This window comes from Sus scrofa, chromosome 9 (genome assembly GCF_000003025.6).
Source record: "Sus scrofa isolate TJ Tabasco breed Duroc chromosome 9, Sscrofa11.1, whole genome shotgun sequence".
In the NCBI taxonomy this organism is placed as follows: domain Eukaryota; kingdom Metazoa; phylum Chordata; class Mammalia; order Artiodactyla; family Suidae; genus Sus; species Sus scrofa.
In genome coordinates, this window is record NC_010451.4 from 52,510,925 (window position 1) to 52,531,983 (window position 21,059).

Sequence of the window (21,059 nt, forward strand, 5' to 3'; positions counted from 1 at the left end):
AATGTGTTTTTACAGGGAGACTAAGATGGTGTTAACTAGGAAGGAACTGTGAATGTTAAAGATGAGTTTACCTCTGGTTGTGGGACTGGGGCCCTGGGCTGGAGGTGCTCCCCGATACTGCCCTGAACTTGCAGCCCCCTCCACCCATCCCACAACCCTGCCATTCTGGCTGGAAGTGCAGCCTCAGTGAAGTCAAATGAGCAACTTGACCCACAAGGAGAAATTGATGTGAGTGTTTGAGACAAGTCAAGACAGGCCTTATGCCAGTGCTGACCACCAACCTCATTTCTGGACACCTCGGTCCATTTCAAATATTGAGAAACAAAATTCATTCACTTTAAAAGTAAATAGATAAGTCATACAGCCAAAGCCCCCTCTAGGCCAAGGCTGTCCTCCCCTGCTTCGGGTCCATTGCACTCCTGACTGCTGACGTGCAGGCACCCTCCCCCCCATCAGTGTCCAGCCCACAGGCAAAGCCTGCCCACGGGGGAAGCATCCAAAACTCATCCACACACTGGAACAACTGCTGCCCTTTCTCTGAGTTCCCTACAGTTTGAAATAAAGCCAGCTGTGGCTCCCCAGGACCCCGAATCTCTCAGGGACCTGCCTGCACTCGTGGGAAGAGAGGACTGCCTGTACACCTGGTGCCAGGGGACCAGACTGGGGACCACGTGGCACTTCCCACCATGACAAGAGTTGGGGTCTAACAGGGTTCAGGGGGTCTAAGCAGCCAGCGAGGAGAGGGGCTTGAATGGCCATGTGGCAGGAGGTTGGCAGGGCACACGGAATGCATATCTTTACCACCTGCCTGGGTGGAGGGGGCACAGATCCGGGTCCCTTTTCTCTCGGCGTCTCAACTTCCCCTTCTGAGTGCTGCTCCACCTTTCCTTGCAGGTGCGCTGGCTCCAGCCCACAGGAAGAACTTCTGGCCCAGCTGGAAGTGAGAAGAAGGGAGTGAGTCTCCTGAGGGCCATCCTTGAGGCTGCCAGGATCACCCGAACAGTAAGAAATGCTTCTCTGTCCTTTAACACATAGTTAAACCCTCCAGGCAGATTATCTTTTCTCCCGAAAACCTTGAGAACCAGTCCATAACTTTCGCTGACACTTAGCACACACAGCCTTAGAAAACGCAACTCGGTACTCTTTCTCGGTACTCTGCCTTGTCCCTGTGCACCTCTCTCTTCTCTCTGTTCCACGAACAGTAAACTGCTACGGATACAGATGGAGGGGCTGTTGCTTACACTGATGACACTGATGCTTTACAGCCCTTAGGGGCAAGCCTATCCCAGGTTGTGAAAACTTCAGTTCCTGGACCTCATGCCAGAGCTCTTGATTTGTAAGGAGTCTGCATCCCAAGTGTTTTTGGTGAATACAGAGAACGCTGCATCCCAGGTGTTTGTGTTGAACACGAGAACTAGTTCCTTATAATGTATAAAGCATTTTGAATAGAGAATTTTACTTAATCCTCTTATCAGATCCGGGTTTTTTTTTTTAATCCCTTTAAGTAACTTCATGATCTCACAGACCTAAGTATCAGCATAGGCCAGGATTTAGACATCCAGTTATCCCAAACAAGCCTTTTTTTCTTTTCAGTAGGCCATGACAAGGGCTGACTCCATAGTGGTGAGATTGGGCCCCAGCTCCCAAGGACCCTGCCTCAGACTTTGTCAGTTTCCCTGAGGTCTCAGGGCCACCATTACCTTCCAATTTCCCAGGCTTCATTTGGGGGGGAAATATCCATTGACCAAATTCTTCACAAAAGCTAGTTTCCCTCCAGAGAGGGAGGGGAAGAGAGAAGGCAAGAAAGGTGGTTGTCCGTAGGTCCAGCTCCCCAGGCAGGTAGTTAGCAAAGCCACAGAGACTCAAGAGGACCTCACATCTGCCTGTGGCAGAACTGGCTGTGGTCACCTTGTTTCCTGTGCCTTCTGGGTGTTTGGGGAGCTCTGTGTTTTGTGTGTGTTATGGGGTGGAGAGCCTGCTGGGGCTCTAGGGAAAAGGGCAGATCCCAGGACTCAGGGTTTCACTCAAGTATGGGTTGAGTGATGCCCACTTGGGAGAAAGGCGGACAATCTTTTCAACAGTCTTTGGAACCTGTGCACAGGGACGTGGAAAGGAATTCACTGTAGACCATGGCTGTGGCGAGGGCCTGAAGAAGTGAGGGGATGGAAAAGGAAAAAGTGGGAGTAAGAGTTAGAGACTGCTGGTGAACAGTGTGGACAGGTGTTGTGACCCAAGTCCAGTGACATCTCTGGGCCTGCAAGCGAATGGGCTTCCTCCTGCCAAGCCACCTATTCCAGAGGAAGTTCAATGGGCAGAGTCCTCTTTCCCTCTTTCCCTGGCTGATGCTACCAGTGCCAGGCGATGCCTAAGAAAGGAGGTGCCCCCACTGTCCCTACATGGTGGAAGGTAGGGAAGGATGGACATGGGTTGACGAACTGCTAACGCCTCTGTGGATTGTGTCTTTCTGTAGAATGGACAGCTTCTGTAGATAAGATAGAGGCCATCTCAGATGTCACCCTGACCATCCCCCCCCCCGCAACATACACACAGGCACGCATGCATGCACACACACACACACACACACACACGCGTGCATACACGCACACTCTGACTATTGAACCATCTTGCCAAGTGAGTGCCAGTCTGGACTGAATACAGTTGACACTGTTGCTTGGGTGGGTGCAGTCGGCAAGGACAATTTTTGCAGCTAATGCTGGAAGTGTGGCAATCAGAGGAGCCGCCAGCTGTCTCACTTAAATTCTTAGCTCTCTCGCTCTCTTTTTTTAAAATCATTTTGCTTACATAATCCACCCCCTTTTTATTTTCTAATTCTCTCCTTGCAAAGCTGGCACCAGAGGGGAAGGGCTGGGGTGGAGGGGGTAGCAATTACACATCAGTTTGGGGAGCATTTACATTTTGCAATTACAATTTAAAAATAAGCCTCGTTAATGATCTCCACGTGTCAACGACAACCCCTAACTGACATACATACTCTCCAGGGCCTGCCTGCCTCCCCCTAAAGTCAGAGGCTCAGTGGGGGTGGAGGTACCTAGGGAGATGTGGGGGAGCTGAGGGAGCCAGGGGAGCATCTTGGGGGAAGGGCGAGAGCGATGAGTATGCCCTTGGGGGTCGGTGGAGGGAATCCGGGCTTCTAGCCCCTCTCCTCTTCCTTCTGCTCCTGCTCCCACCCAGTCATCTCCCTCCATGGCCAACACAACAGGCTCTGTGTCCTCAGAGGCAATGTCAGTGTTCAGAGCTGGGAGAAAAGGAACTTCAGTTGCTGTTCCTCTTCTCCAAGGGGGAGTTTTCAGAGTCCTGTTGGGCCAACATAAACCCTAGTCCCCCAGAACCAGCCGATGTGCCTGGATATTCACGGGTTGGGTAGAGGGGCTGAGTCCGTAGTTAGGGTGCGGGAAGGGGGCAAGATTTGCTGTACCCCAGTTTGGGAAGGACACTTCTCTTAGCTACCACACACATATGGGAGGGACACTTTTGAGAAGGACACTTCTTGTCTCAGCCACCACATAAGTATTGACACCCTCTGATTCCTTGAGCAGAGACTTGGGAACAGGCCAGCCCAGCCTCGGATTCTAGCTCTGCCATTCGCCAACTGTGGGATTTGGGGCAAACTATGTGACCTCAGTTTTCTAACCCTCGCCATCTTCATGTTACTGGGAAAATAATATTTACCCCACAGGGCTTGTGTGAGGATTAAATGCGATAACATAGCAGACAACACCTCACTTGAGCCTGGCATGTGGTGACAGCTCCTCCTCAACCCCCTCCCCAACATCCTCCGCCCTGCCCCCATCGGAGCGGCTTCTTTTCAGCTTCCATGGACACTAAGGAAGCATGATCTGGTCCGATTTCTCCAGGTCTCCTCTCAAAGTCAAGCCATCTGCACCCTGAGCAGCTCCTGAAGTGGACCCCAGCCCCTCACACCCCACCTTCTCCCATGGGTCACTCAGTGGGGCCTTGGCATCAGGCCTGGGCTCCAGCCTTCAGCATCTCACAGGCTGCCTTCCTGCCTCTGGCTGGTGACATGGCCAGCTTTCTCTCTCTTCTGGGCTCTAATTCAATGGAGGAAACTTCCATCTGTCCCCATGTATGTTCTTCATTCGTGGAATGACAGAGGTGGACCTTTTAGCCTCGACATCTGTAATTCTCAGATTTTCCTTCCCCACTTGGCTTCCCCCCACCGGTTACTTGTATGTGAAGCTTCATCTAGGCCAATCTTTAACCTGATGACTTGTAGTCAAGAGCTTGCATTCTTTACTCGAAATACACATGAGACAGCTCTTCTCTGAGACGTAAAGAGATCTGTGTCTTGCAAAAATCTGAATGAGGGAGATGTTCAAGAAGAAGGCTGCTTGGTGGAAGGCAAAGGATACAGAAAGGGGCTGCAGACAGGGCTTCCCTGAAGACAGGGACTGTGTCTTATTGGTTTGGGTGTTTGGTTGAACACAGTTAATGTTATGTTTTAAATACTGTTCTAAAAACTTGCTTTGTTAACCTAGGCTATGTAATACAGAGATTTTCAGGTCAAAATAAATAGATCAACTCCTTTTTTTAAAAAAAAAAGTTTTTATTATAGTTGATTTACAAAGTTCTGTCAATTTCTGCTATACAGCAAAGTGATCCAGTTATTCATATACACACACACACACACACCCCTTTTCTCACATTATCTTCCATCATGTTCCATCGCAAGTGATTGGATATAGTTCCCTATGCTTATCCATTCCAAGTGCAATAGTTTGATCTACTAACCCCAAACTCCCAGTCCTTCCTACTCCCTCCTACTCCCCCTTGACAACCATAAATATGTTCTCCATGTCTATGAGTCTGTTTCTATATTGTTTTGTTTTTTCTTTTTGTTTGGTTTTGGTTTTTTTTTTTTTTTTTTTTTTTTTAGCTTTTTAGGGCAGCACCCGTGGCATGTGGAAGTTCCCAGTTTGGGGGTTGAATTGGAGCTAGAGCTGCTGGCCTACCCCACAGCCACAGCAATGCAAGATCCAAACTGCATCTACAACCTATGCCACAGCTCACAGCAATGCAGGATCCTTAACCCACTGAGCAAGGCCAGGGATCAAACCTGCATCTTCATGGATCCTATTCAGGTTCATTACCGCTAAGCCACGATAGGAACTCCCTGTTTCTGTTTTGTAGATAGATTCAGTTGGGCAATATTTTAGATTCCACATATAAGTGATATCATATGGTGTTTATCTTTCTCTTTCTGACTTACTTCACTTAGTATGAGAATCTCTAATTTGATCCATGTTGCTGCAAATTGCATTATTTAGTTCTTTTTTTATGGCTGAGTAGTATTCCATTGTGTATATGTACCACATCTTCTTAGTCCATTCTTTTTTTTTTCTTTTTATGGCCACACCTGTGGCATATGGGAGTTCCCAGGCTGGGGGTCGAATCGCAGCCACAGCTGCCAGCCTACACCATAGCCACAGCAACACTGGATTTGAGCTGCATCTGCAATGTACAACTCAGCTTGAGGCAATGCCAGATCTTTAATCCACTGAGTGAGGACAGGGATCAAACATGCATCTTCATGAATACTAGACAGGTTCTTAACCTACTGAGCCACAATAATTTTTAATCTACTTCATTATATTCTCTTATATAGATGTTTCATTATTGATTTAATTATTTTAAAAATTAAAAGTAAAGTATGTATATGAGGGAAAAGCACACAGTGTTGAAAAAAATAAAATAGAATAAAAAGCCTCCTTTCTTTCTCCCACCTCTACCCACTAGGTTCATGGTCCAAAGTCAGTTCTGCAAACAGTTTCTGATTTAGTGATTTAGTGCATAAATTATATAATGTGCATTAAGTTCCCTCTTTTTAATGTATGTGTTTATCTATGAACTCCCTGTTGTGGAAGTTTGGGAAATGAACACACATTCTCATTCTTCCAATTTGTATTATTTTGATCAAATTATATTTGATATCGTCTACTTCAAGTTTGTAGTATTATATATAACACAGTGTGTCTGTTTATATAGCACACGGTGTTATACTGTTTAGTATAACCGTCTATGTGCTATCTTTATGTTAAGATTGAGAATATAAATCTATTATTAAATAACTGTACTTACCTCTGCATCCTGGCTAGAGACTGATTGTAAGGTGGAAATGTAATTTAACTACAGAACTAAATTGTGATCTGACCACAGAAAAGGGAATGCAATCCTGTCCTCACCACCTGGCGCTGCCTAGACTCTTCTGAGCCCCCAGGTTAATGCCCGCCCCCACAGTCCCTTGGCCACCTTCCCTCCCGTTGGGTCAGCCTGGGCTGCGGCTCTCTCGTATGTTGTCCTCCTCTTCCAACTTCTTTGTTTTGCTGGAAAACCACCTCTGGTTATTTTTAGACGGATGGGAGGGAAATAAACTCCAAGTTCTCACGTGTCCAACACGGACTTTACCTTGTCTTCAAACTTGACTGATAACCTGGCCACGCTCAGCTCAGGGCTACCACGTTCAAAACCTTTTCCTCAGATCTTGAAGGTGCTGCTGCACCACTTCTTATTTACACTCTTGCAGTGAGAATCTACTTTTAGTTTTCTTTCCTTTTTAAAGTTCCAAAATTTCACCACTATGTGTTAAGGCCTGAGATTTTGTTTGCTCCTTTTTGCATTACTCTTCCTCCCCGCCTTTTTCTTGGCTGGCTCTGCAGCGTATGAAAGTTCCTGGGCCATGGAGTTCCCATAGCGGCTCGGCAGAAACGAATCCGGCTAGGAACCATGAGGTTGCAGGTTCCATCCCTGGTCTTGCTCAGTGGGTTAAGGATCTGGCATTGCCATGAGCTGTGGTGTAGGTTGCAGACGTAGCTCAGCAGCTCAGATTTGATGTTGCTGTGGCTGTGGCTCTGATTAGACCCCTAGCCTGGGAACCTCCGTATGCCGTGAGTGTGGCCCTAGAAAGCAAAAACCAAAAAAAAAAGAAAAAGAAAAAGAAAAAAAGAAAGAAAGAAAGTCCCCAAGCCAGGGATTGAACCCATGCCACAGCAGTGGCAATGCTGATCCTTAACCCACTGAGCCACCACGGAAGTCCTTTCTTCATTTTTCTTATTCAGCTCTTGAGAGCCCTTTAAATCTGAAGTCACCCATCTTGCTTCATTTCATTATATTTTTATCTATGCTACTCAGTTGTCTCTGTTTTCTCCTTCTGGAATTTCCTCTGCCCAGCACAGAAGCTGGCACATAGTAGGTGCTCAGTAAATGACTGCAGGATTCCTGTAAGGACCCCATCTCCAACTTACTGCATGGACTTGGATGGAACCTGTCCTTTGTACAGGGAAGCAGTCAGACCTCATGACTGCTCTGCCAGTCCTCTGGCAGTCTGCTCTCCTGGAGCCCTGGGTCCAACATTGTCCCTAGGGTTGGGGAAGAAGCTAAGGAGTGAGAAGAAAGCAGCCTCCCACCACAGACAGTTCCCTGAACCCTCCAATCTCTTCAGCATCCCCTGAACGTCCCCCTGGGGGACCTCTCTCCTTGACCTCTCCTTGGTGATCATTTTACATGGACCTCCTTTCCTCTTCATCTCCCTCAGCTCCTCCCCCCTTGTCTCCACACTTTCTCAGCTCACATGCACAGCACAAACACAACCCCTGTCAGTGAAATAATCCCTCCCCACAGCAGGTGCCTCATTACGTGAGATCCTTTTTTCCACTTTTATGATTCCAGAACAGAGAGGCAGCAGACGTCTCTTCCCAATACTGCAGAGCAGATGCTCTGACTCGAGACAGCCAGGCCCTAAAAAAGAGACCAGAGAGACCTGCCCATGGCAGGGATCTGCCTGGCCTTAGGCCACCTGCACCCTTAGGGCAGCGTCTTGGATGAGAATTCCCACTGACTCCTCCACCCCTCCCCAGAGACCAGCTCTGGCAGCAGACACCTCAGCTCCCCTGCCGGCCCAGATCAATCTGCGCTGGGCAGAACCTCTAGACCTGGGAGTCAGGAGGCTTCACTCCTTCTCCCTGAACGGGCCAGACACTGGAAGACCCAGATTAACAAGTGTTTAGATCCCAGAAGATCATTCTCTGTTCTAAGTCAGAGTCCACTAATTGGTCCCCCAGGGCCAGAGTCCACTGTGTGAAACTGTCTCCTCCTCCTCTTCCTCCTCTCCTCCCTTGTCCTTGTCCTGCCCTGAGAAGTGGGCCCATCTTCCAAGAGAAAGTAGAGGCGCAATCTTGAACTTCAAGTCCACGATGATTCTGTACTGAAGACAAGACTCTTTATTTCCACTGAGACTGACCGCAATGATCGGGAATGAGGTGTCATTGCAAAAGGCAGAATTAAGGTTTGATGGGAATTATAGTTTTCAGACAAGCTGCTACTATTCAAAGATTCTGCTGCTGCTATGAAACTCTTCTCCCTGGTTGAGTGCAGTGGAAAGGGCGGGCATATGACTAAAGTTTTCCTTGTTAGAAACCAGAGAACTATAGACCCCTTCCAAGGCTGGAGGTTGAGGGGGATGGAGCTTGGCAGGGGACAGTCAGGAGCCAGTGGGAGGAAGACACAGCTCGGTCCTCTGCACTTTCATTGGTTGAATTGCTGCCTGCTTCAGAGGCTGTGATAATAACCTCACTGCTGGCCTAAAAAGGTGTCTTCACTGGCCACCCCATCAGAACACTGCCTGGAAGCTCTCTGGGCTGAGAGAGGAAGAAAGCCTCTCTGAAAGGAAGGTTCGAAGGAAGGGGATTCTGCAGAGGGATAAAGCCAGGAGATGTGACAAGGATGGGATACTTCCTAAGGGTGGGGCACCCCGACCTGAAAAAAAAAAAAAAAGTTAGTACTGCTCTCTTGGACAAGCTTTCCAAAGATACAGCCAGGTGCCTCTTAGCCCATGAGTCACGGCATAGTTCCTTCCAGAACAGGGACTTCTTTGCAACTGTGGGTGGTCCCTGGAAAACCAGAGACAGTCACAGAGAGCAGGCTGACTGCACTCTCCCTTCCACCTCACCCCACCCCAGCTGGGCTGGAAGGAGACACTGTTGGAACCCCAGCCAATGTGAGTCAGAGCCCTCGCCCCAAGCTGCCTGCCAGGTGTGGGTGAGGGCATGGGCAGCCCCTGCCTGCTCCCAGCACAGCTCCCCAGGTTCTGCCCCACAGCTGAGACACACGATCAGATTCTCATTACACACACCTTTCACCTGCAGTCTTCAAACATATATTCCTTCATTCCATATTTGTTTTCTGATTTTGTTTTTTCCTTTCATAATTGAACCCACAGTCCAGTAAGTCCATGACGGAGGCTCAGACCTTCCTCTTCCAGCAGCTTCCATCTTTGCCTGGGTGGCATTGTGTTTATGAGACCCCGACTTCTTATCAGTGCTATCAGCACTTTCAGGTTTCCATCTTGCACACGTTTTTATGCAATAATAAGAGCAAATGCAATATTTAAATACATTTGCACACACTTTGCTGTCCAAAGAAGACAAGGCTGACAGACATGAAGTGTTGCTGTTCAAGCGGCCCCCACCATCCCCGGCACAAAGTGTGTGCCCCTCAATGGGATACAAAAGCCCAAATTTGGCAAATGGGGGACGTCTAGACGTGTTGATATCATGTGACTCTTGGAAATTCAAGGCATGTGGAGGTAAAGGACAGCCATGTTTGATGTTCTGACTGCAGACAGTAGGATTTTCACAGTCAGCCTTGTCGTGCTCCTGCTCCTTTTCCAGGGTTCAGCTCCCCCTCTGGGTCTCCCCTCCTCTGCCCCAAGACTTCTCGGTGAGAACTTCAGACTCTGAAATCAGGCCTTGTGTCACACTGGAAACTCTCTCAACCTCTCCAAGCCTTGGTTTTCATATCCTCAAATGGGGTATCTATGAAAGAAGCTGAGAATAATGCCTGGTGGCTGCTGAGGGCTTAGTACATGACAGTCATTATTAATTCTGTATTATCATCTCCTCCTAAACACCCTGGAAAAATTTGGCTTCAGGGAAACAAACTCATTCTCACTGAAGTGTAAATGACTGCTGGGACTTAAAGATTTAGCCTTCCCAGATTTATTTGTTTTACATTTTAACAGTAAATCAAAGACATTAAATTGTAATTATATATATATGTATATATAAATTCTTATGTGTATATATGTATCATATAGATTGTATAATTACAATTATATATATAGTCAGGTTCCAAAAGGATGTAGACCTCGTAAAACCATACTGCACAGACTTTTTTTCCCTCAGAAGGAAATGCAAGGCAAAGCCATGATCTTATCTGCTGGGAAGCATAGGGTTCATGGGCAAGAGGGGATACGAGGCTAGGAAGTAGATTTTCCATAACATAGAAACATATATCACACTAAATCATGCTACCGGGCCCTCCGGCTTGGTGGCAAGGCTCCCAGGGAGAGGACCGTCCTGGGTGAAGTGAAGGAAGGCTTCATGGACGCGTGGGCTGTTGAGCAAAAGAAAAGGCACAGCAGTGTAATATAGAAGGCTTTGCCTGCACATGAGAAGCACAGTAAATGCATGGAGGAAACATCTCTCAGGAGGTGGAGAGGGCATGTCTGCTCTGCTGGGGCTTGAGCAGTGATGCCCAGGAATGGACTCACTGTCCAGCATCACTTCCTCTCACATGGCAGATGCCATCCTGCCTTCCCCGGGGCTGACCCATAAGGCACCTGCTCTTATTCCAACAGCAGTGAGGACCAAGGGTCAAGGCAGCCTGGCTGGTGTCCTTTCCTCCCCCAAGCTGACCTCGCTGCCGTGAACTCTACCTGGTCCCCCTTCTTCTTTCTCTAGGACTTGCCTGGGTCATCACAAAGACCAAGCAGGGAGGATTCTGTTGGTTGAGTCAGGAAGTATCAGGGATGAGGGGCTTTTCAATGGTAAACTGAGCCCAGAGGACCCTGGCTTCCACAGCCCTGACTCTTGACTGTTTTTTTTTTTTCCTCTGGAGGTAATTTAAAAATGTGGAACTAGATATCATTCAGCCAGATTGTGTGGTACAGTCCTTCTCAGAGAGAAGAGGGGCCTGGCTCACCCTCTTAGCATCCTCTCTTTCCAGGAGAAGCTGAGAGCACTGCAGGGTCCCTTGCCTCTATCAACTGCTCCCGCCCCTGCCCCTTACTCCTGCCCCCCTCCCTCTTCCCAGCTCCCAGGGTGTGCCATCCTCCCTGGCGAGGCCTTGGAGAAGAGGAAGATTGACGGGAGGGAGCAGACCGGTGGGGCGGCAGAAGCAGAAGCACTCCTTCCATCCAGGGGGTCCCCAGCGGCTGAGCTGTTTGTCTGTCTCTGCTGAGTTGTGAGCCTCAGGGGCCCAGGCCGTGTTGTTTTCTCAGCTCGGTTCCTGAGCAGCGGCTGCTGTCAGCTCTCGACAAATAATAATAAACCTGGGAATCAGGTTTGTCGAGGGGGATTTCAGTCCCCGGGTTCATTTTTAGATTTGTTTCTCTGCGTGTGTGTGCAGACCAGGGAGCACGTGATGGGCCCCCGGGGAGCAGGCCGGGGTGCCCAGCTGCCCCGGCAATCCACCCCAGCCGCTCCCACAGAACTGGAGGGCCCTCCTCCGCCCCAACCATCACGGCGGCCTGGATAGTTTAAAAGAGAAGAAAAATAATTGAATGAAAGGCCTCAAGCTCTCTCCTTCCTCTGTTCCTCCCCATCTCTCCCACTCATGCTGTTTGGATAGAGATGAAGGGAGCTGGAGATGAAAAAGAGAGGGCAGAACCGCATCTCCAGGTTCGAGAGTTGCCTGAGGGCTGGGCGGGGGCCTGGCTCCAGGCCTGGGGAAAGGCTACAGTGACTGGAACTGGCATGACCGCTAACCCCCATTCCTGGGATGCAGCAACAAGGGGAGGGGGTTCCTGGGAAAGGAAAATATGTTCTAAGTCAGGCTTCACTGGCAAAAGCAGGACCCCATTGTGGGTGAGTGTGAAATTTAGGACAAGGCCAGTGGTGTCTCTGGGGCAGAGCAGCACCTGCTTAAAGCAGATTGGAGGTGACTGTGGGAGGTCATTGCCGCCATCTCCCTGCTTCCCAGCAGGAGAGGGTACAGACCACTTCTCTGGGAGAAGAATGCAAGGGCTGTGCTTACCCTTACAGCTAGCATGCTTTTTTCCTCCCTTTCTTTCTTTTTTGTTTTTTTTTTTGTTTTTTGGGGTTTTTTTTTTTTTTTTTTTTTGGTTTTTTTTGTTTTATTTTGTTTAAAGGAACCAAAGAGGGAAAAATTGCCAAGTTGTAAAGTGCTTAAAGAGGAGATGAGAATCTTCATCAAAATGCTAAAAGCTGGAGGGGGAGAGTAATGTGAAAACTCTTGCCTGCTATTTATGGGATTGATTCTCAGATCAAGAAGAAGCAAGCAGTTGGATGAAAGGAATTATTGTTAAGCTCCTCGGTAGGAAGATCTAATGGACAATTGCCGCTATCAGGGGGAATTAAATTGCTGTTTCAGTTTGTAAAATATATCAAGCGGCTTTTTGAAGCCAGAAAAGGTATGACAGCCAAGGCAGGGGGGGTGGGGACTCTGCCACTTTCTGGTCCTGGTGTGAGAAGCAGGAGCCAGGCAGGAGAGGTGCTCTCCTAACTTGGACCCTGGTCCATTTTTTTTGGAAGCCAAATTGAAAACTAGCTGAACGGAGGGAGGCAAGGAGAGAAAGGCTGGAGCCCTGGAGCTCTGGGCCCTGAAGTGAACCAGGGGCAGTGGAGCAGGACTGGACTCCTTTCTTGGAAAGCTGGTCAAGGGGCGAGGAAGGTGACTGACATGGGTCTGTGATTACCAGCCACTTCACTCACACCCAGGGCATGGCCGAATCCTCTGTCTGTGTCACTACTAAGCCTCCCCCTATGACACTGTGGACACAGTGGGATCCAGGGTGGATAATCACCCTCTTTCTCCCCAGACTGGCTCTCTTAGTTAGCTTTAGCTCATCCCCAGGCTGGGGTCAGTGAGTGCAAAAGTGAGACCAGTTGACCCAGCCCCACTGGGGTCATATTGTTATTCCAGATAAAGAGCAAAAAGCAAAATGGCCTTGGGGATGGGGAAAAGGGAGGAGGGGGACCCACTTGCAAAGAGGACCACAGGCCCGTGCTGGCGCCACGCCCCAGGGCACAGGGACCACTGAGTCCCTACAGCCACTCAGCTTTCAGCTTGTGGTTTCTAGCCTTTATTGGATTTTGCAAAGAGACCTGTGTGTGTGTGTGTGTGTGTGTGTGTGTGTGTGTGTGTCTACGCGCCTGTGTTTCTTTAGATAAATCCACAGAGTCACATGAAATCAGTGACAGGTTGACACCGTTATTTCAAGATTCATCGCTCTGAGTTGCCAGCATAGGAGACGTAGCCAACTCCTTCCCACCACCAACACTTTTTTTTTCCAGGCATAATTTATAGCAGTGGGGTGAATTTGTTTCCAAAAGATGAATATCACACTATCAGCAACAGCTGCCTCTCATTTTTATTTGTTTTTAAATTTGACTCAAAGTCCAATTCTCTATACACATCCAAAGCTGTAAATCCTAAGGCGACTGATTACATGATTTAGTAAACAGGTTATGTTATATAATGCAATTAAAGTGGGGCTCCACAGCGCCATCTACAGGCTTCTTTTGGGAAGGGAGCGGGACTAGAGACTGGATTGTGGACCAGGCTCTCTGCACAGGGAAAATAAATGGGATTACGCCAGGGTTGAGAAGCCTGCTCCAGAGGGAGAAGCTGAAGCCAGCCAGGTTACTAATGCAGCCTTTTGGTCCCTCCTGCTGAGTTCACTGTGTTATTTCAGCCTCCTGCAAGTCTGTCTAGACGTCAGAACCCAGGCCTGGGCAGCTGCTCAGAGCGGGGAGACTTGGGGTTGAGGGAGAGAGTGGTAGCCACCTGGGAGCTCCTGGGCTGGGGGCACCGAGGAGGGCTCCTGGCTCTCTTGGCCTCAGGGGCCTTCTTCCCCCACTCTCAAATGAGGGAGCCTTTGGAATGAAGCTGCAAGCTTCAACTATTTCCATTCTATTCACCAAAGCTTGTATTGAGTGCTAACCATATCCACAAAGACTTTCAGAATATTCTGGTGAATTCCCTCGTTTTGTAGTCCAACAGGGACTTGTACAGGTCACAGAGAAGTGGCAGAGCTGGGTGCGGAATTCAGACTTTTTGACCCTAAGCACAGGCTCTGTCTGATCATCGGCGGTTACAGATGAGGAAATTGAGGCCCAGACCAGGAATGGAACTTCCAAGGCCTCTAGTTGTAGCAACGGAAGGAAAATAATAAAATACTGCTAGCCTGTGTCAGAGGACAGAGGAGAAGGGCTGCTTGGGGGCCTCAGCACTGCCTCTTCGCTGCCCTGATGGGGAAGGAAGGAGAGAAGGGAGGGAGAGGTGCAGGCCCAGGGCCAGTGCTCACGCCCCACCCCCTCCCGGACCCCTCTGCCCTGAACTACAGTACTCTTCAGAGGCTCTGGGCCCTCAAGGATTCTAGCTTCTCCAAAGCTTCATTTGAGTAGGCAACATCACGGAAAACTTGTCCTGGAGAGGGCAGACTTATATCTCAGCGCTCAGAGCCCTGAGCCAGAAGTAGGAGGTAGGGGTGAGGGAAAGAGTGGGAAGTGTACATGAAGAAAACACGACCGTCAGAGTCCAAAAGGGTACATGTCCCCCCACCCTATCCTGTGCCAACCACCCGCCCAGGGTCCAGTCTGGGGTGATGGGGCAGGACAGTGTGGAGCCACAGGGAAGCTGGTCCCTTCCCCTCTCCTACCTCAGGCCCAACAGCCGAGGCTCAGCTAGGGTCAGGGAGCAAGAACAAATGCGAGAGTTCCCAATTAGACTTTTTCTCATCCTTAAGGCCCTGAGCCCCCAACCCTGACACCCCAGCCCAATTACAGCCAGGCAGCATTAACCCCTTGGTGCCCCAGGCCGTTAATGGAATGTTAATTGGTCTAATGGGTTTCATGTCAACAAGTCCTAATGAGCTCCTTTCTAACGAGCTTGTTTTTTTTTTTTTTTTTTTTTTCCTAAGCCTGTTTGTCAACACATTGGAGTTAGGGTTCCATGCGGAGGGCCTTACCTTGCAGGGCTGGGGAGCCAGAGCAGAGAAGACAGGGGGAGTGGGTGCCCCTGGGCTGCCCCTTCCGCCTTCCTAAAGGGGTGTCCTTCCTGCCCCCTCAGCCACCCCACCCCATGACACTGCCTCCCTGGACTTCTGAGCTCTGTAAAATGACAGTTTTAGCTCCTTTTGATGATAATATCAATGAGATTATTATTTCTTCTTGGATATCACTATGGGGTTGAGTGTTGCATTAGGGTTTTGTTTTGTTTTTCCTCCCTCCTAGCTGCCGTATAATAAAGGTTTTCAGCATTAAAAACAATCTTTCACCTTGGGAAATTTCTCGGTGGTAAGTTGTTCCTCGTGTGTCCTCCATTTGCAGTCTTGGCTGTGCTCCCTCCAGTGCCCTGGTGTCTGGTGACAGAGGGCTGGGGCCTCTGGACAGGGCGGGGCAGAGACGCTACAGACTAATGCTCAGAAGCCCTGGGCAGGCCTGCTGCTTCCCTCCATACTCCCAAGAAAGTACAAAACCGGCAGGTTTCCCCAAAGGGCTGGGTGCCCAGAGATAGCTCAAGGAGTTCCCCGCACCCAGGTTGTGGAGCCTCACCCAAGCCTCCAAGAAGTCAAATCCCCACGCTCCTCCCGGGGATGGTCCCACGTGGACCCTCGGCCCCGCAAGGCCAGTGGATGGGAGGAAGGAGGTCATGTGCCAGAGGAGGCGGGTGAAGAAAAGAGGGAACTTCCGGAGATGGTGATGGGCGCACACGCGCGGTCTCCCCCAGCATCAGGTTACCAGGGGCTTCTGTGCCTGAGTGAGCAGAGAAGGAAACTTAAGCCCCTGATGAAAAGGCCTCCTGTTTTCTTGCAGGAGAATCCCCCAGAGGGCAGTGGGGCAGTGCCCTCATGGCCTGTGGTGACCCCAGAGAGGAGGAGGGGCAAGGGCCATCTGTGTCCTCAGAAAATTGTTCCCGTGTCTTCTGGCCCCTGCCCCACAGCTCAGCAGGCGCCTGATTGAAAACTCTACCCAGTTTGGACGGTGGTTGTTTCTTGGTGCAGAGTGCTCTTAGCCATTGCTCTTTACTCCTAGGTAGGGCAGCTCTCCAGCTGTTGCAAATATTGCTGGACAGGGACTCTAAAATGACCCAACCTCCATTCATTGGACAGTGAACAAAAGAATGCAGACCAAAGAGTCCTCTATTTAGCCCAAATCCTCCTCACTGAGATACCTGTGCTTTGCCTTCATGATGACTTTCTCATTCGTGGAATTCGGTTACCAAAAGACCCAAACCCGAGGTGGAAGGGAACTAGTTGCCCCTAAAAGGGTAGAAAATCTGCAGCCAGACTCTGCCCCCGGGCTCCCCCTTCTGGAGGCTTCTGGCACTACAGCCTCACAGCGGTTTGCTTTTTCCCATCCAAAGATCATCAAAGACTGACACTCCCTGGAAGGGATCCGGTCTTCAAGACCCAATAGGCCCCGTTCAGAGTTACCTCATCTGCTAGAGTTCCATGAAAGGATGAGCCTGGACACCCTTGAAATATCAGTATTTCCTTTATCCCCTCAGGGTCCCAAAGAAAGAGATTCCACACCCAATTTAATCTCAGAAGTCCTCATTCTGGAAGTTCTTTCTGATGTCTCAAGGAGTCTTTATCCTCTCCCCACTACCCTCTCTACTTTCTCGGTGATGTCCCACCTCTCGGACAAGCCTCAGCCATGATACTAGGCATTGGTTCCCCTGCCTGCAGAGTGAGGCTCCCTCATGGCTCCTTTTCCAGCCTCTTTGCAGAAGTAAAGCCTGGGTCTTGGTGCCCAGTGTGTGTGACATGGGGTGACCCTGAGTGCTTTCTTTGCAAGGACATCCTGGCAGTCCATCTTCTTAAGTGAGGCACAAGTGGCGAAGTTCAGGTAGCAGCCAGTCCAAGCGGAATTACCTGTGGTCACGGCGTTTTCAGCACAGGACAAGTCATCCTTCCCTATGGCTTCCCACTGGACCCTCTATTCACTTTCTTCTTCCCTGCTGGCCCAGGACATCCCTCTTTGGAGAGAAGGCCTTGATTCCTTTCATCTATCCCTCCACACCTGCAGCACAATTCTTTACAAGTAGTTGACACTTGATAAACATTCATCAAATGAATGCCTGGGTTTCCAGCGCTTTCTCATGTGCACTTCAGGTCAAAGCACTCCTGGTGATTCAGAGGCAGGTCAGCCAGAGCTGATCTTTCCTCCTCTTCCTGAAAAAGAACAAGACACACACTCATGCACACTCCACACAGGGCCCAGGAGACCCTCCCCTTGACTTAGTCAGCTCTCAAATACCCTTAAATCCCCACAGAATTCAGGTATATGAACGTTTTGGAAGGTCTCAAGAGGGGGTGGTGGGAGGACCTCAGGCAGGAAGAGGGTGGAGCCTGAGGGGAGGAAGGAGGGGAAGAGGGAGAGTCTGATGTCAGCCTCTCAAAGCTCATCAGTGCCCTCCACCTAGGAGAAGGGCAGGCTCTGCACCCACAGAGGTCCTCAGGCGTCCCTGTGTCCCATGAGGGAGGGACAGGCCTGTATCAGGCAATTAGCCATGGTTTCCAGCTCCAAATTTTTCAGGGCATCTACTGCAGCTAAACAGCCCTCTCAGCATTCTGTTTTTTGGGGGAGGCACTGCCAGGCTCTCTCCACCATGTTCTGGTTCAAGCAGAAACCTTGAGGCCAGTAGGGGCAGCTTGCTTACAGGGCTTGGGGTTGGGAGGGCGTGTGGTATAGTAGAGCAGACCTGAATGGGGAATCTTGATGTCTTGGTCCCATCTCTGCTTCACGAGCACCTCCCCACACCCAGACACACACTTCCCTCCTCTGTAAGAGGACCATTTGGCTCTGCCGGCTCTGCCGGCCCCAAGTGCTGTTGAACTCGGTTGAACACAGGCTAAGCAAAGTCTTCTTGGTAGAATGTGCAGGCAACAGCCATGTGGCCGTGGTCACACGCCCAAGCTGTTGGAAGTTCTTTCCCTTCCCAGAACACCTCCAAGTGGTGGCCCCTGGGCTGCTCACTCTACCCTCCAGTCTGAGCAGGGGACCAGCGCCCCACGGCCCTTCCCACCACTAGGGGGTGTGGTGAGCACAACTGGGAGGGTTTAGTGCTCTGCTTGGAGACCCTGAGGGCAGGGACGGAGGATCTGGAACGGTGAAGGGCCTTCTGCCCTGGGAGGTTCCAGGAGGCCTGGGGAAGGAGAAGCACCCTTGTCCTGTGGGATGTCCGTATGGCCTCCAGTCCCCCTGTGCTGCCACCAGCCAAGCCCCCTCCCCATCTCCTACCTCTCCCTCACCCCTACCAGGCTGGACCTGGTGCTGAACAAAGCACGGCTGAGGGCGCACAGGTTGTTTTACATATGATTTCAATATTGTTTCCTTCAAGTCAGAATAGCACAGCAAGCCCCTGCACACCCAGCCTTCTCCCCTTAACTCTCATTTGTCACCCCAGAGGGCTTGCAGCCCTTGCTATATCCTGTCATTCCTGGTAGCCTGGCCTGGGGGCACGTCCAGCAGGCTGGTCCCTGGGGCTCCCTGCGCGCAGCTATTAACGGTGCGGCCCCCTTTCTCCTGCCACAGATCCTCCATGTGAATCCATCCCATGATGCAACATGCCTCCCCAGCCCCCGCTCTGACGATGATGGCCACGCAGAATGTCCCTCCCCCACCCTACCAGGACAGCCCGCAGGTGAGTGTGACTGACCGACGGGAGGGTGCGGTGGCCTTCCCATGGGTGGAGGGCAGGGCCAGGTCTCCCTTGGCTGTGTCCCGGCCACTCTCTGGGCTCTTCTGCCAGCCCTGGGAGGCTTCTCTGAGAGAGCCCAGCAAATCAGACCCCTGGAGGGATCATTGCACTTGGTAAAGCACCGAGCTCAGATCCTATGGGAAACTGTGACCAGCATGCCAGGAACACCTAGTCATGGTCTCTGCCACCCGCCCTGCTTCCTACTCAGAGCAGACATCAGACAGTCACACTGAACCCCTCACTCAGGGAGATCCAGGTACAGGTGAATTGGGTCTGCCTCTGAGTATCAGGGGATGCTGCTTGATTAGGGGCTCCTTCGTACCAGATGCCCTATTCACGGTCTCCGCCTGCCTCTCGGTGGAATCTCCTTTCTCTTCAGGTCCCCCCTCGGCTTCTATCCAGAAAAAAGACAGGACTGTTTTTCTACACCCTCCCACCCTTTCCTCTGGTTCCCAGTTTCCATCCCTCAGCTCAGACACAGCAGTCCCCCAAGTCTTTCTGAGACTCCCAGCCTGGCTGCAGCTCCTGCAGGAGGCACCGGCTTCACCCCGTCTTCCTGTTCTCGCCTCTCCTCCTTCTGGAAACCTGGGCAGCCTCTGTGGGTTGGGCTCCCAGCATCCTTGAGACCAGTCACTTCTGATCTTTGCTCCGTCTGTGTGCACCTCCTCTCCCTCCACGCTTGGCTCTTGAGACCCAGAATTAGTCATGAGGCTGTGGGTTCACAGAAGGCTCAACCTTCTCACTCTTCTGTGTTCTCTGCCCTGGTCTCTCAAGTCAATATTAATGCAATTATTATTTATTGAGAATCTGTAACATGAAATGCAGCTGGCTAGTTTATTCCTTCATTCATTTCACAAATGTGCAGCGAGTGACTACTGTGTGCCAGGCAGTCATTCCTAGTCTTTCTCAGTCACTGGTCTTTGCCTCTCACCACTATCCCTCACTCATTAGCCTTTCAAACACGGCCGTGCTCCTGGACCACGTGGCCGACTCTGCTGCGTGGAAAGGACGTGAAGATGCAGACCCAGGGTGGGCAAGGCTTCAGCTAACATTAGGTCCCATGACCCCGACACCCCCAGCCTGGTGTGAGCACACGGTGGCTGCCCTGTCCATCCTTCTCATCCCCCCACGAAATGACCACTTTAGAGGATGTCCAGCATGTGGACCACCACTGACTCTTCTCCTTGCAAAAGTCCAGAAGCAGTGACCTTAAGGCACATTGTCCCCACCCCTGCTCCTACATGTCAGCTCCTTTTTCCTTCCTAGGCTCTCCCTACCCTGCTCTCAGCTTCAGCAAACCCTCTGCTCCTGTCAGGAGCTTTCTTCAAATGACCATGGGTTGGACTTGGCATTAGCACAGATCCTCTATTTGAAAGCTTCCAGAGGTTCAAGAAAGCCAGGGCCTTTCCCTCTACAGTCAGAACGAAGGACAGAAGGGAGGCCTGGACTGGGGAAGACCTAGGAACCTCAGGGTCATGATGGAAGACAAGCACCCTCCTTCCTGGTGGAGTAGACCCACCCCCGTCTGCTCCCCAGGATTTGGGGACCCCGGGGTTTGAAGAAGAGGCTGGAACGTTGGCTCCATTTCTTTTGTAGCTAGATGCTGCTCTTCAGGCTCCATGGTAGGAACAGGAACAGCAACCGAGACACCACCTATCTTTAGCAGGTGGTGGGTGCAAAGGCTCACACCCCATCCCCAAGGCTCAGGGACAGACCAGGGCAGGACCACGAGGTCAGAGAGCACCAGACTGGCACAGCTGGCAGCGACTGCCTCACTGCCTCCGGCCCCACCTGCCGTTTTGCCTTCCTAGGCAGCTGGGAGACTTTGGGTTGGTGGGGATTAGCAAGAGAGCTGCAGCAAGGGCCTGTGTTGTCCCAGAATGCCAATCCGGGTGTAGTTAAGCAGAGGAGCCTAATTAATCCATCCCAGCTGCTGAGGGTGGTGGTGGAGGTGGGGCTGTAGCCCCAAGGTACTCAGCCCCGGAAGCCACCACGGAGCTGCTGTAGCCTTTTAGGGGGAGGAAGGGAGACTCCAGTTCCCTGTCTAGGGCCTCAGAGCAGAAGCCCAACTCAGGGGCTGTCCCAAGGCTCTGTCCTCTGAGGAGTCCCTAGAACCTCACTATAGTCTCATACTATACTCTCATGTTGTGTTCTCGCCACAAGAACCTCACAAAACCACGTTTACAGCAAAGGATAGTTTGCCTCAGGTAAGCCACACATCTCCTTGGAACCAGCAGTCCAGGAATGTGTCCACTGTAGAGTGATCAGGCCAAGACCTGGGGTCTTTATGGCCTCGG

General features: G+C 50.7%; 1 protein-coding gene across 6 annotated transcripts in view; it reads left to right on the forward strand.

The window, feature by feature from the left end:
- PKNOX2 (PBX/knotted 1 homeobox 2) overlaps positions 1 to 21,059 on the forward strand; it is a 305,484-nt gene that overhangs the window by 207,903 nt on the left and 76,522 nt on the right. For 4 of the 6 annotated variants that reach the window (XM_021063089.1, XM_021063090.1, XM_021063088.1 and 1 more), the window contains 2 exons: positions 895 to 1,002; positions 18,597 to 18,705. In XM_021063089.1, the coding sequence (XP_020918748.1) occupies positions 18,619 to 18,705 (87 nt within the window). In that variant the 5' untranslated portion in view covers positions 895 to 1,002; positions 18,597 to 18,618. The remainder of the gene's footprint in view (positions 1 to 894; positions 1,003 to 18,596; positions 18,706 to 21,059) is intronic. The other 2 variants (XM_021063092.1, XM_021063093.1) reach the window with 1 other exon arrangement.